At 48.1% G+C, this 15,725-nt stretch overlaps 1 protein-coding gene across 1 annotated transcript in view; it reads right to left on the bottom strand.

The window, feature by feature from the left end:
• Positions 1–701: 701 nt before the first annotated feature.
• Positions 702–15,725, bottom strand: part of ADCY7 (adenylate cyclase 7) — a 98,772-nt gene continuing 83,748 nt past the window's right edge. Inside the window, exons 22-27 of the mRNA XM_060253846.1 lie at positions 11,322–11,477; positions 8,903–9,049; positions 6,805–6,912; positions 6,192–6,306; positions 3,656–3,780; positions 702–1,448 (exon numbers count right to left, since the gene is read on the bottom strand). Of these exons, the coding sequence (XP_060109829.1) occupies positions 1,311–1,448; positions 3,656–3,780; positions 6,192–6,306; positions 6,805–6,912; positions 8,903–9,049; positions 11,322–11,477 (789 nt within the window). The 3' untranslated portion in view covers positions 702–1,310. The remainder of the gene's footprint in view (positions 1,449–3,655; positions 3,781–6,191; positions 6,307–6,804; positions 6,913–8,902; positions 9,050–11,321; positions 11,478–15,725) is intronic.

Raw genomic sequence — 15,725 nt, 5'->3', positions numbered from 1 at the left:
GTTGTGCAAGACCTCACGCAAGCAGAAATACAAATGGGGCTATTCTAAGTCTGACTTGGCACGAGCAGCTACCATGGGTTTTTTCCTGGCGTTTCTGCTTGCATGAGAACTCCAGCCTATGCTGAAATTTTGTTCTAGATCCAACCCCAAAAGCTTGCCCAGAAGCTGCTGGCGTGTTACTGGTTTTGTATTCCACCTTCTTACTTGTATAGCGCTTTCTATACAAGGGATAGCATAAAAGGGGGTGAAAGTGGGCAGTTACGCGCGACCACTGAAAAGAAAGGCCTATCTTAAAGAAGCAGGACGGACTGAGTTCAGTTGTGGATAATATTGGCAGTGCTGTTTTTCTAGAGAGCAAGACTGAGCTGTGGCACAAAAAGTCCAAAATAGCTGGGCACGTGCTATTGGCAAACACAGGATGCCAATTTCAGTTCCTGGAATCTCCAGCTAAAAAGATCTCCAAGTCGTGAAGGACAGTAAAGAGAAATTCCTGCCAGTCAGAGTCAATGGCGCTGGGCTGCATAATGGTCTGACATGTTCATCTAAGCACTCTCAAAGTGAGCAAGTCAATACTCGACAGGTACAACTTAAGGGGGTGCAGCTACACAACCAACAATACCATCCAGCGATCATCTACTGGGTGTCTGTCCACCATTGCAAACCTGTTACTGTGACCATTTCGAAAAGGCCAACACATCCAGTTCAATACATACTACTGGAGTTTATCACACAATCTACTAAAAGTTCTTCAGATGACGCTTCCTTCTGATCCTGTTATCTTCTGTTCAGGAAAACGCATTGCACAGAAAAAGTATCCCAAAATGAGTTTTTCCTGCAGTCGGGCATCTGTCCTACAATACTGTTCAGCAGGTCTGATGAAGGAAGAGGCAGTCAAATGTTTTCATGAGGCAACTGGTTCAACCCCGAGTCCACAAAGTTATGCGCAGGGGAGCACATTATTGTGTTCCTTGTTGGCAGGGAAAGGAGGAAACAATTCATGGAGAAGAAATTTTCCAAACTTTTTACAGGGTGGTTTGCCATTGCCTTCCCCAGTCATCTGCACTTCTCCAGTCATCTGGGCTGGAAACGGGAGCAGATGCGACTGTAAACATCCTTCAGAAGCTTCCTGCACTCTGAGCTTGAGCAAGTTATTGAGATGGTAGTAGTGCCTTTCACAGGGCATTTTGGAATTAGCTCCTTAACGTGAGGAGGCAGAGTTCTCAGGCTTCCCAGAAGGGAAGTTAATTCAAGAACACGAACGACGAGAGAGACGATACGACCAAAAGCTTTCCACAGCTTCCCCCTTCAAGTCAAAGCACTTGCGATTTGGCTGTATCTGTGCAGACAAAGTAAGTCCTCAGCTCTCCCTTCCCCTTGACGTTAATGAGTCCTCGGCATTCACAGGCATATCCCAGGCTCTCCAGTATTCTGCATGTCTCTTCTGTAACCTGCGCACGGAACACAAGAGTTGCAAAGTTTTAGCGGTTTGGCGTTCGGTCTCTCAGGAGAAGCTCCTGAAATGGCTCACCAACAAAAAGTATTACAGTTGGAGGGAAAGCAAATATTTACAAGACGTGATAAACCCTATCCGTAAAAGCAAGCAATATATAACAGAAACAGCAAGAAATTAACACTTTTCTCCGGCCATACAAATAGTTCTTCGGTTTGCTTTCAGCAATGCAAAAACCTCCCTTTAAAATAATAGTCACAGCCTACCATCTTAAAAGCAGAAGAGCCCCATGGCGCAGAGTGGTAAGCTGCAGTACTGCAGTCCAAACTCTGCTCACGACCTGAGTTCAATCCTGGTGGAAGCTGGGTTCAGGTAGCCGGCTCAAGGTTGACTCAGCCTTCCACTGTTCCGAGGTTGATAAAATGAGTACCCAGCTTGCTGGGGGGGGGTGTGTGTGTGGAGTGCAGGTGACTGGGGAAGACAATGGCAAACCACCCCGTAAAAAGTCTGCCACGAAAATGTCATGACGCGACATCACCCCAGAGTCGGAAACGACTGGTGCTTGCACGGGGGACTACCTTTACCTTTCACCATCTTCTTAAAGGTGAGGGAAGAGGTCTGATGTGCCCCCTCCCCAATAAGGAGTCATACAGACAGGGGGTGTTCCAACTAGCGTTGCCAGGTCCTCCCCGCCACCATCACCACCACTGATGGGAGATGGGGAGGTAGAGTTGCCAGATCCAAGTTGGGAAACTCCTGAAGATTTGCAGATGGAGCCTGGAGAGCACAAGGACTTGGGGGTACAATGCCCTAGAGTCCACCCTCCAAAACAGCCATTTTCTTCAGAGGAACTTATCTCTGTAGTCAAGATGCACTGTAGTTTCAGGGGATTCCCAGGTCCCACTGAAAGCTGGCATCCCTAGTTCCAACTGGGAAGGCCCTAAATCAGGTTCTCCCGGCAGCAACAATCAGGATGGGAGCCCCTTGGAAGACCTTAATGTATGTGCATGGAGAGGACATTCCACAATTCATTGATAACATTGTGGCAGAGGGACAAGCCGGGACTGATCTGGGCATGTCAAGAAGAACATGGTACCACTTCCCCCAGGGTAACTCAGGATGAAGACACATGGGAGGGAATGGTCACATAAGACCAGGCATATTACCAAACTGAACACTGTCCCCCGGTGAGCTGGGCTTGGCCAGATATGCACTCAATGGGACAGGGGTGGATAATGGCTTCAGATGAAATTGTGGGGTAAAGGTATTCCCTTGAGGATGTGGGAGCTGGATTAGGTGTGGCCCAGCCCAGAAGCAAGGCTGAAAGGGTGGGGTTCCCTGTTGGGACAGGTTGTAAAGGCAGTGAACGTAAGAACCTAAGACAAGCCATGTTGGATCAGGCCAATGGCCCATCCAGTCCAACGCTCTGTGTCACACAGTGGGCCAAAACCAGGAGCCATCAAGAGGTCCACCAGTGGGGCCAGGACACTAGAAGCCCTCCCACGGTTGCCTCTCCAAGCACCAAGAATACAGAGCATTACTTGCCCCAGACAGAACATAAGAACATAAGAGAAGCCATGTTGGATCAGGCCAACGGCCCATCCAGTCCAACACTCTGTGTCACACAGTGGCAAAAAAATTTATATATACACACACACTGTGGCTAATAGACACTGATGGACCTGTGTTCCATATTTTTATCTAAACCCCTCTTGAAGGTGGCTATACTTGTGGAGAGTTCCATCTATTCCTTAAGAACATAAGAGAAGCCATGTTGGATCAGGCCAATGGCCCACCCAGTCCAACACTGTGTCACACAGTGGGCCAAAACCCAGGAGCCATCAGGAGATCCACCAGCAGGGCCAGGCCACTAGAAGCCCTTCCACTGTTGCCCCCCCAAGCACCAACAATACAGAGCATCACTGCCCCATAGTGTTCCATCTATACCTTGTGGCTAGTAGCCACTGATGGGCCTCTGCTCCATCATCACATTAGAAACCAGTAAGATTTTCAGAGTTTTCTGAGAGTCAAAGCTGCCTTCATCAGACACAAGAAACATCTGTTGTCAATAATAATTATCTACATACACTGTCATAGGTGGTTGGCCCTTTACAACAATGCCTGCCCCCCCCCAAGGGATAACAATTTAATCATGATGCAGGTTTCCTTCTAGGAGAGGCCCTTGTGAAATGTCTCTCATTTTACCTGGATTTTCCCAAGTTCCCCAGTGCTCTCCATTCTGCTGGCGACATTGACCGTGTTTCCCCAGATGTCGTACTGAGGCTTGCGAGCGCCGATCACGCCTGCTATTACAGGCCCATGGTTTATGCCTGGGTGGACAAGAAAGTGAGAAAAAAAGATTAAATAAACATTAGGGATCCAGGAAGCCACAATGAGAGCCAGGAGGAGTAGAGAGTCTGGCAATGGCTGTTCCATGCCATGGAGCATTATCATGAAAACTTCAAATTAGGGCAAGCAAGAGCTAGTTTGGTGTAGTGGTTAAGAGTGGCGGACTCTAATCTGGAGAACTGGATTTGATTCCCTATGCCTCCGCATGCAGCTGCTGGGTGACCTTAGGTCAGTCCCACTTCTCTCAGAGCTGTTCTCTCAAGAGCAGTTCTGTCAGAGCTCTCTCAGCCCCACCCACCTCACAGGGTGTCTGTTATTGGGAAGGGAAGGGAAGGAGATTGCAAGCCTCTCTGAGACTCTCTGTGAAGGGTGGGGTATGAAACCAGCTCTCCTCCTCCTCTTGGATACCCACCACAATGAACTCCCTTTTTATTTGAACACACTTTGTACAGCTCCAAGAAAAGCAGCGCTCCCTAACGTTTGTCCGAAAAAAAGGCAGCTCTAAATGTGAGATGTCTCCCCTCCCTAAAAAAAAGTTATATACAAAATGTTTTCTATCACTTGTCTCTCGGCTTGACTTCGCGAACGAAGATTTAAGAAGGGTGCAGTAGTCCACGTCTGCTGCAGGCTCGCTGGTGGCTGACAAGACCAATGCGGGACAGGCAGATCCGGCCACAGTGGCTGCAGGGAAAAGTCTGATTTGGGGTTGGTGCTGTAGCAGTGCGATTCTTCCTCAATCTCCTTTTGTCCTCAAGACCAGCTATGCGTGCGTTCTCAAAGGAAGAGACAGCCTGGTGGATGGTGTGCCTCCATGCTTTGCGATCTGAGGCTAGGTCAGACCACTGGTGATGGTTGATGCGACAGGTGCCAAGGGATTTCTTCAAGGAGTCCTTGTACCTCTTCTTTGGTGCCCCTCTATTTCGATGGCCGGGGCACCAAAGAAGAGGTACAAGGACTTGTACCTATCACTTGTAACTTTTATGAAAAATTTAAGATGACCTTCCCTATTTTTTTTTACAAGCGAAGTAGGTGAGATTTATGTATTTATTTACAATGGGGACCCCAAATGGCTTGCATCCTCTCCTCCACTTTAATCTTCACAACAACTCTGTGAGGTAGGTTAGACTGACAGTGTGGCTGGCCCACAGCCGCCCAGTTTCCATGACACAAGCGGGGATTCAAACGTTGGTCTCCCAGATACTAGTCCATCGTTCTTAACCACTAACCCCACATTGGCTCTCCATATCCTCTCCCTGAATGAGCCCTGTAGGTCTTTACGATCAGCAACCCAACAACTTCTGGTGATACCTGGCCCCAGAGACGTCCACCTGGCCCTGCCTGGTGGAATGAGCTCCCCCTGGAGATCCGGGCCCTGCGGGATCTGCTTCAGTTCCGCAGGGCCTGTAAAACAGAGCTCTTTCGCCAGGCTTTCAGCTGAGGCAGCGGGCGTCATTTGTTATCAGCCTCCCCGCCTCATTCCATCCCAGCACTACAAGATCTGCTGGACCGGGACAACAGGTCACAGTTGTGAGGCAGAATCTGCCATCTTAGCCTTGTCGAATTTTCGATTTTAAACTGGTCTTTTACTGTTTTTACTGTTGACTGTTTTTATGATGTAACCCGCCCTGAGCCTGTTCTACGGGAAGGGCGGGCTAAAAATCGAATAAAATAAATAAATAAATATTGAGTGGGAAAGTTGGCTGGATCCAAACCGCTGTTGTCAGATCACAGGAAGGTAAGGCACTGAAACCCATGGGAAAATGGTTACCAGTGAATGGCGTACATCACATACAAAGTTACAAGAGGACATCTGGCATCCAGGGGAGGGAGAGGCTGTGGCTCAGTGGAACAGCCTCTGCTTTGTATGCAGAAGGTCCCTGGTTCGATCCCTGGTAGCTCCAGTTAAAAGGACCAAGCAGTAGTTATGAAAGACCTCTGCCCAAGAATCAGAAGAAAAGAGAGATTTATACCCCACCATTCACTCGGAGCCTTAGAACAGCTTATAATCTTCCCTTCCTCTCCTCACAACAAACACCCTGTGAGGTAGGTGTGGCTGAGAGAGCTCTTTCCAGAACTGCTCTTGAGAGAACTGTAACCGACCCAAGGTCACACCACTAACTGCATGTGGAGATGCAGGGAATCAAACCCCGCATCCAGATTAGAGTCTGCCACTCTTAACCACTATGCCAAATTGACTCTCTGTTGCTTTCGGAGAATACTGACCTTGATGGGCCATTGGCCTTACTCGGTATAAGCTTAAGTGTTCCATCCACTGAATCAAAATATTGGGGGGGAAACAGAGTGGAATTCTTAAAGATAACCCAGCCTGCCTCCTCTTCCCACCCTTTTTTGTGGTTGGCCCTTTGGGAGAGGAGGAGAAGACGCAGCTTACCAACTCGGAGACGGAAGTTGTTGAAGGAATGCCTGTTGATGCCGTCCAGCTTAGTCATCAAGCCCAGCGCAAACTCCACCATGACGCCGATTTGAGCGTGCTGCCTTTCCTGGTCCTGAGGGGGTGATGGGCAGGGTGGGTGAAAAGAGCGTTAGTGCTCAGACACAAAAGGAAGGCCACCAGCTTTCCAATACTGAATAAATTCAGCAGAAACCTCTAATAAGCAGCAACGTGATTCAGCCACGTAACATCCACGTGACACCCGTGATGCCCACCAGCCCTTTCCCTGAAGCCCAACAAAGTAGTTTTCCGCCCTCAAAAGTGGGCAGGGCCAAGTGGGGCTTTCGTCCCACAAGTTTTTGATGGGCCACTGGAGATTTGATCGCTGTGCAGATTTTTTTGAAGACACAGCCTTGGCAGCAGCTGCCACCACCGCACCAGGATCAGCATTACGTGACTGAAGGTAAGCTGCGGCAGCCATTTTGTGCCTGCCGTTTTGTAGTTGTGCCCACCGTGCCGTATCAGGATTCCAAAGGCACCCGCGGGATTAAAAATGTTGGGGACCCCTCCCCTCGACAATTCTCACGAGACGGCATTTCGCTAAGCGACGTACCAGATTGTTCTCTTGGCCCGGCGTGACACAAAGCCCTGATGTGGCCATATACGTGCTGCCAATGGTCTTGATTTTTTCAACGCCGCTGAACTTAGGCTTTAACAGCAGCTGTTGGGGGGGGGGGGGGAGGAGGGAAGGGAGAAAAGAACTTGAGAATTCAGACATTTCCTAGACTCATTCCATTTGCAGGCGGAAGCCCAATTCCACAGTGAAAGTAGGAAAGATAAAAGGAGCTCCCCAAACTCTTTAAGAAGAGTTCTTGTAGACTCTAACACAGGAGTCTCCAACATGGTGCTAAGGGACACCCAGTAGCCTGGAACCCATGGGTATTCCGATTGGCCACTGGGGATCCAATCAGCTGGGCAGATTCAAATAGCATCGTTTCAGAGGCAGCTGCCACCACAGAGTTGAATTTATTCTCTCTCATGCCTCTTTTCCATTGTAATTTAAAAATATTTCCCCCTTTCCCCAGGACTTGGGCTTCCTCTTTCTGTGTAGCTCCGCCCCCTGCAGAACCCTTTTTTTTGTGGTTGGCTCTACCCTCCTGTGGCAGCCATTTTGTAGCTGCAGCCGGCGCCCTGTGTCAGAATTCCAAAGATGCCCAGAAGGGTCAGAGTCTTGTGTACTAACAGGACCCAGAAGCCCTTTTCAGACATTCGATTTCGAAGCTTCAGCTACGCATAATGGGAACGTGCTAAAATTACATGCAAATCCCTAGATATGCACCATTGCCATTCTGTATAAAGAGGCAACGCATGTATGTTCCATTGGTACGTGCAAACAACGAACCCCAGAATTTTGAGGGAAAGTGTTCGGGCATAGCAAAGCTGTATAAACATCGAAACTCTCGTGTTGCCTTGGTCACACAAAATGGTGACCAAAGTTATTGAAAGAATCAAGTGTATCTTTGGGACCACCCCCCCCCCCCCGGGCTCTCCGCTGCTCAATTTCTTCTCATAGTCCCTGGTCCTAAGGATGCCTGGCTGGCTTCAACGAGGGCCAGGGCCTTTTCGGTTTGGGCCCCTAACTGGTGGAATGAGCTCCCGCTGGAGATCCAGGGCCTTTAAGATGGAGCTCTTCCGTCAGGCTTTTAATTGATCCAGAGGGCGTCCTTTGAAAGTCATCACTTCCCCCAGCATTTCACCATTATGGTGTTATGTTATGCTGTTAGCCACCTATGTCTGTAAGATAGTTTACTGTGCCGCTCCTGTTTTGTAATGCCTGTTTTTTATGATATTATTTTAACTCTGTTGTTTTAGTGTTGTAAGCCGCCCTGAGCTCGCTTGCGGGATAGGGCGGGATATAAATCCAAAAATTAAATTAAATTAAAATTACTATCCATTCCCATGACATTCAGTTGGGCCATCCATATCTTTGGGTACAGATACCAGAGTACAAAATACATGTACCTCTTTTCAAGTCTGAAATGTATGTGTGTGTGTGTGTGTGTGCTTAAATCAGGCACATATCCTTTCCCAATAATAATAATACTCGTATGGCGTTATGTGTGGTATAGCCAGGAGATCCTAAGACCGTCTGGCTGCCTGAAGTACCAGCTCTTTTTAGCGTTATGCACCACTAGGTGGCGAGCGAGGCTTATTGGGGGGGCGGGGCTGAGAGAGCTGCGACTGACCCAAAGTCACCCACTTGGCTTCATGTGGAGGAGTGGGGAATCAGACTCGGTTTTCCAGATTAGAGTCTGCCAACTCTTAACCACTACATAACGTTGGCTCTCTTTCCCGGTGTTTTTCAGAGACAGATGTTATTTATGCGCATATACTTTTCAAGCTTCACATATTTCCATGACTGGTAACAGCAACTTCTGAACAAGCTAGGAATAAAATTAAGCATTAATTTTATACCCAGCTTGTTCCGTTTAGGCAGCCGAATAATTAAAATTAACATTTCGTCTTTCTGGCATGAGGGATTTTCAAAATGTGACCCCTTGGTGGCACAGCCTATCCATTCTTCCCATCCACGTCTGGACAAGAAGGCCCATCTTCACTGCAAAAGATCAGAGCATATGTGAAAAACGCTCCTTTCGTAGCTGTTCTCAGCATTAAGAGGCCCGCACGAACCGGAACCGAACCAAAACTACCTCGTCAAAATCGGCAATAATTTCGTTGAGTAGGCGAAGGCATTCCAGTCCCTCCTTGTTGACGTCGCACTCCGTGTAGAACACCTTGAAGTCCGGGACCGAGGCGAACATGACGCAGACGCAGTCGTAGGACTGATGGTACCAATCCTGCACAGAATGCAGTAACAGGATTTCATAACAATGCTGCACACAGCCATCTATGGAGGAAGGACCAGGTCAGAGCCCAGCCTGTGGCTGGCCACACCAGGGAAACAGCCGTTGTTCTGGAATTCCATTTTTAAAAAATCATTTCTTTTAAAGGGGAAAGAAGGTAAATCAGAAACGGGGGAAGGGGGAGGGATCATGGAAAGGGATAAGTAAAAAAAAGGTAAAGGTAGTCTCCTGTGCAAGCACCAGTCGTTTCCGACTCTGCGGGGATGTCGCATCACAACGTTTTCACAACAGACTTTTTAATGCGGTGCTTTGTCATTGCCTTCCCCAGTCATCTACGCTTTCCCCCCAGCAAGCTGGGGACTCATTTGACTGACCTTGGAAGGATGGAAGGCTGAGTCAACCCTGAGCCGGCTGCCTGAACCCAGCTTCCGCCAGAATCGAACTCAGGTCGTGAGCAGAGAGCTCGGACTGCAGTACTGCAGCTTTACCACTCTGCGCCACGGGGCTCCTTAAGTACCAGGTAGATATTTATACAATTGTAAAGAGGAGGCGGTTCTGACTCAAATGGCCCAGGCTAGACTTATCTCATTGGATTGTGAAAAGTTACGCAGGGTTGGTTCAGGGTTAGTACTCGGCTGGGGGACCTCCAAGGAATACTAAAGTTGCAATGTGGAGTCAGGCAATGGCAAACCACCTCTGAATGTCTCTTGCCTTGAAAACGTTATGAAGTTGCCATAAGTTGGCCACGACTCGATGGCACTTTCCACCACCATGAAACGTGGCTGGAAAGAATCTCTCCCTCTCTCGCGACAATAGAACTTAGGAGCACTCAATGAAGATGACAGGCAGGAGGATTCAGGACTGACAAATGGACGCAACGAACTCATTACAGGGGAATGCAAGTAAGCGTAGCGATAGCTGCTAGCACAGATGGCTTTAAGCGGGATGAGACAGATTCGTGGAGGAGAGGTCCATAAATGATGATCGGGGCCTGGAGACCAAACCCTGTGAGGAAAGACAGAGACTGATTTCCCACTCGCCTTATGCCGCTCTCACGCTCCTGGCGGATTTCACTCTATCTGCCCCGGGGCTGCAACTAGCTTCGCCTTTTCCGCTCAGCAAACAGAAACTGGTTTTTAGAGGTTTCTATTTGCCGCATGGAAAAGGAGAAGCTAGTTGCAGCCCCGGGGCAGATAGTGTGAAATCCGACAGAAGGAGCGTGAGAGCGGCGTAAGGCGAGTGGGAAATCGGTCTGAGGGAATTGGGAATGCTCAGTCTGGAGAAGAGGAGGTTGAGGTGGGATAGGATTGCTCTCTTGAAGTCTTTGAAGGGCTGTCGCTTAGAGGAGGGCAGGGAGCTTGGCAGCAGAGAACAGGACTCACAATAATGGGTTTAAATTAAAGGCTGCGTATTAGGATAGTGTTAGGAGAAACTTTTTAACAGTAAGAGTCATTCAACAGTGGAATCGGCTACCTAAAGAGGTGGTGAGCTTCACCTCACTGACAGCAGCTGAACAAACCCTTGTCAGGGATGTTTCAGGCCAGGGGTGGCCAAGCTGTGATTCGGGAGCCTCATATGGCTCTTTCACACATACTGTGCGGCTCTTGAAGCCCCTGCCACCACTTGAAGGTTGGCTTGGAGAAGGCATTTAAAGGTAAAGTTGCTTTCTTTCCACCTCTTCCTCCTTCCTTCATCTATTCCCCTCCCTCATTTTGTGGCTCTCAAACACCTGACATTCACGTCTTGCAGCTCTCAAACACCTTATGTTCATATCTTGTGGCGCTCAAACACCTGACATTTATTCTATGCAGCTCTTACGTTAAGCAAGTTTGGCCGCCCCTGCTCTAGACTGATCCTGCATTGAGCAGAGGGTTGGACTAGACGGCCTGTCTAGCCCCTTCCAACTCTGTGATTCCAGGATTCTTAATGACCACCGACCACGATGACTAAAAGAAACCTTCATATCCGGAGATGTAAACCTTGGAGTACTAGCACTAGGAAGCAACACTGGGGAAGGCCTTGGCTTCTACACCCCGTCTCTTGGCCCTCCTCACATGAGATACTGAACTACATGGAACACCAGTCTGAGCCAACAAGGCGTCTTTTGTTCTTCAGAAGAAACAGATGAACTCTGAAATGGATGAGGAGTACACAGCGCTAAGCTGGCTGCCTCAAACGAGAGAGCTCTTCAAGGTTACTAAACAACAGTTACCTAGCAGCAAAAAGCAGAAGTGCGGTCCGACGGCAAAGCGCTATTGTTCCGTACCTCGTTCAGTTTGTCCCCGATAAAATGGGCAGCAACGTGAGCTGGGAGGACGTTCTCCAGCAACAGCCTGTTGACGTTCTCCATGGTTTCAAACTCCTCATGTTCTTTTTTAAATTTATTCTTTTGTAGGCAGTCTAGCCGGCAGTAATAGTCGATCTGCAAACAAGGGGAAAGAGTCGGAGAAGCCATCAGCATCACCGCCACCTGCTACAGGCATGAACCCTGTCAACACGCAAGGCAGTTAAAGCCGCTAGACTGACGTGGCTAATTCCACTATGAAACTGCAGGAAATTATGCACAAGAGCCTAAGAAAAGAGATCTTTCATTCGGTCCAAGGGATTGTGGAAGGCTGAACCAAAGGCAGATGACTGAGGGCGTAAATAGGGTTACCATCAATTCTCCCTCTAAGCTGCAGAGTCTTGTGAGCAAAAATATCTTCTTTGTTACTGGTATTAAAGTTGTGAGCTGCTGGCATTAAAGTTGTGAGCTACTGCATAAATTATTGTGCTCTGGGGTCATCCTTCCTGAGCTAAGACAAAAATGGGTGAGCTGGAGGCGGGGAGGGCGGGATATAAATGTGAAGAATAAATAAATAAAATAAATAAATAAAACTCTTGTGAGAGCTCTGGCTGACCCAAGGCCTTTCCAGCAGCTGCAAGTGGAGGAATGGGGAATCAAACCCGGTTCTCCCAGATAAGAGTCTGCACACTTAAACAATACACAAACTGCCTTCTCCAGGCCAGCCAATGGGGCAGTGGGGGCTTCAAGAGTCACACAATATATGTGAAAGAGCCACATGTGGCTACCGAGCCACAGTTTGGCCACCCCTGCCCTACAGGATCACCCCTGCCCTACAGGGTCACCTGACGGCAGAAAAAAAGGTTTACATTCAACAACCAGATGCTTCAGTCACTACAGGAATGAGATGGGTTCTTCCATACAGACACAACGGACATCCCCTCCAACTAAGGTCAGTTGCAAGAAAGAGGACATATTTCCTGACCGACTACTTCAAACAAGTGATCACTAGGACAAATCGCATTATAAACACCCCTACTATTTCAGCTAGGAGCCCCATGGCGCAGAGTGGTAAAAGCTGCAGTACTGCGGTCCAAGCTCTGCTCACAACCTGAGTTTGATCCCGGCGGAAGCTGGGTTCAGGTAGCCGGCTCTAGGTTGAGTCAACATTCCGTCCTTTCAAGGTCAGTAAAATGAGTCCCCAGCTTGCTGGGGTTAAAGTGTAGAGGACTGGGGAAGGCAATGGAAAACCAACTCATAAAAAGTCTGCCATGAAAACGTCCTGATATGACGTCACCCCACGGGATGGTAATGACTTGGTGCTTGCACAGGGGACTACCTTTACCTTTTTACTATTTCAGCTGTGATCACTGCTACTGACTAGGGATTTTCCTAACCTTCCAACCTCAAAAGAGAACATTTTCATCAGTTTTTGGGAAAGAGCTCAAAAGAGGATGGGACATCAAAAAAAGAGGACATGCCCTCTTAAAAAGGGGAGGCATCTGGTAACCAATACTCCCTTCTAAGCTGTGGAGTCTTGTGAGCAAAAATTCTACTTTGTGAGCTACTGCCATTAAAGTTGTGAGCTACTGCATACATTAGTTCGCTCTGGGGCCATTTTTCCTGAGCTGAGACAAAAATGTGTGAGCTGGAGGTTAAAAAACTGAGCTAGCTCAAGCTAATTCTGCTTAGAGGGAACACTGCTGGTAACCCTACAAGAATTATAACTGTAATACTTCACCTCTTGTACACATAGAATCATAGAGTTGGAAGGGACCTCCAGGGTCATCTAGTCCAACCCCCTGCACAATGCAAGAAACTCACAAACACCTCCCCCTAAATTCACAGGATCCTCATTGCTGTCAGACGGCCATCTAGCCTCTGTTTAAAAACCTCCAAGGAAGGAGAGCCCACCACCTCCCGAGGAAGCCTGTTCCACTGAGGAACCGCTCTAACTGTCAGGAAGTTCTTCCTAATGTTGAGCTGGAAACTCTTTTGATTTAATTTCAACCCATTGGTTCTGGTCCTACCCTCCGGGGCCACAGAAAACAATTCCACTCCATCCTCTATATGACAGCCCTTCAAGTACTTGAAGATGGTGATCATATCACCTCTCAGCCGTGTCCTCTCCAGGCTAAACATGCCCAGCTCCTTCAACCTTTCTTCATAGGACTTGGTCACCAGACCCATCACCATCTTCGTCGCCCTCCTGAGGACCCATTCCAGCTTGTCTATATCCTTCTTAAAATGTAGTGCCCAAAACTAAACACAATACTCCAGGTGAGGTCTTACCAGAGCAGATACCATCACTTCACGTGATCTGGACATGAAATTGCCTTATGCCGAATCACACCCTTGGTCCCTCAAGGCCAGAATTGTCTTCTCAGCAGCAGCTCTCCAGGGTCTCAGGCAGATGTCTTTTACATCACATACAACCTGAACCTTTTTTTTTTTTTTAACTGGAGATGCCAGAGATTGAACTCGGGACCTTCTACATGCCAAGCAGATGCTCCACCCACAGAGCTACCCAGCTCCTATGAAAAGAGTCTGCTTCAAGGGGAGTTTTCCAGAGATAGTGGTTTTTCACATCACCTACTACCTAATCCTTTTAACCAGGGCTTTTTCTTGTAGCAGAAACTCCTTTGCATATTAGGCGACACATCCCGATGTAGCCAATCCTCCAAGAGCTTACAGCAGGCCCTGTAATAAGAGCCTTGTAAGCTCTTGGAGGATTGGCTACATCAGGGGTGTGTGGCCTAATATGCAAAGGAGCTCCTGCTACAAAAAGAGCCCTGCTTTTAACTGGAGATGGAACATGGGACTTAAGCAGGTGCTCAAGCACTGAGCCGTTGTCCCCCCCCAGCAGATAACAGAATGCTGGGTCAATGCAATTTTTATTGTCTTAAGTTCATTTTTGTAGCCATTCTCTGGACAAACAGTAACTGACGTATTAAAACACAATTTAATTTGTTGTTACTGGTATAATCTCTTCTGTACTTTGAAGAGATCCCCACTATGGGTTTTGGGGTTTTCTCCCCTGAAGCGCAAATACTTTGGCCACCAAATGAGAAGGGAGCACTCCCTGGAGAAGATCCTGATGCTAGGAAAGACAGGAAGCAAAAGAAGAAGGAGACGGCAAAAGATGAGACGGCTGGACAGCATTACTGATGTAACAAACCCGAATCTGAGCAGACTTCGGAGGATAGTGGAAGACAGGAGGGCCTGGCGTGACTTTGTCCATGGGGTCGCAAAGAGTCGGACTCGACTGTGCGACCGAACAACAACAACAGCCCCTGTTCATGAACTATATTAAAAGTGCAATCTCAGAGAGAGTTAGCCCTTTTTAAGCCCGTTGTCTTCAGTGGGTGTAAGAAGGATGCAACTTGTCTTAGGACTGCATTCTAAAGCCATCCCTGTTCCTTTGATTTTACAAAATGGGTGACTGGGCAGGCCATCTTATCCTTCAAAGCACCTTTGCAAATAGTCTCATGGTTTCGCTAGGTACATGACGTCATGCAAAGAGGAGGAGCTTTGGATTTATACTCACTCAGACAGAGCCGCTTACAACCTCTTTCCCTTCCTCTCCCCACAACAGACACCCTGTGAGGTAGGTGGGACTGAGAGAGCTCTGAGAGAACCAGTCTTGAGAGAACAGCTCGGAGAGAACTGTGGTTGACCCAAGGTCACACCAGCAGCTGCATGTGGAGGAGTGGGGAATCGAACCTGGTTCTCCCAGATTAGAGTCTGCTGCTCTTTAATCACTGCGCCAAATTCGCTCTTAAAACACACACACCTAAAACAAATGGCAGTCAATCAACTCTCTCTCTGCTCAGGCTGCACTATTACGGTCTAATCTGCTCCTCTGAGCCACATTTCTATTTCAAACTGCACTTAATTATTTATCCCAAATCACACTGCCAGTTTTCCCCCAGATTGCCTTGGCAGTCGTTCAACACCGCTGTTGTTAATGTTAATATTCCCGCAGATTTGAGCCACGCATGGCGCTTTCCTTTGATGGCTGCATGCAGCGAAAGGGCTGCTCGCATCCCCACGAACGGCTCCATCTGCCACTGATCCGCTAACGGAACCCCACAACGTGTGCACAGGCCTCTGAAGCTCTCCAGTCTATTAAGTCTATCCAGAAAATCAGAGCAATGTAAAAACAAAAGCCGCACACGCCTTTTCCTTCCTACATATCCCAGGAAGAAAAAGGAAGATTCTGTTCCCATGTGTTGTTGCAAGGACCTTTTGAAACTCGCACATGCTCAACAAAAGGGTGGGCTGGTTTTTTTTTTTAAATGTGCATTTGTCAGGGTTCTGAAAACTAATTTATTTTATTTATGTTATTGATAGTCTGCCTTTCCCGCTGGGACTCCAGGCGGATTG

The sequence above is a fragment of the Heteronotia binoei genome, chromosome 14 (genome assembly GCF_032191835.1).
Source record: "Heteronotia binoei isolate CCM8104 ecotype False Entrance Well chromosome 14, APGP_CSIRO_Hbin_v1, whole genome shotgun sequence".
NCBI lineage: Eukaryota > Metazoa > Chordata > Lepidosauria > Squamata > Gekkonidae > Heteronotia > Heteronotia binoei.
This window is presented reverse-complemented; position numbering and strand designations above follow the sequence as displayed.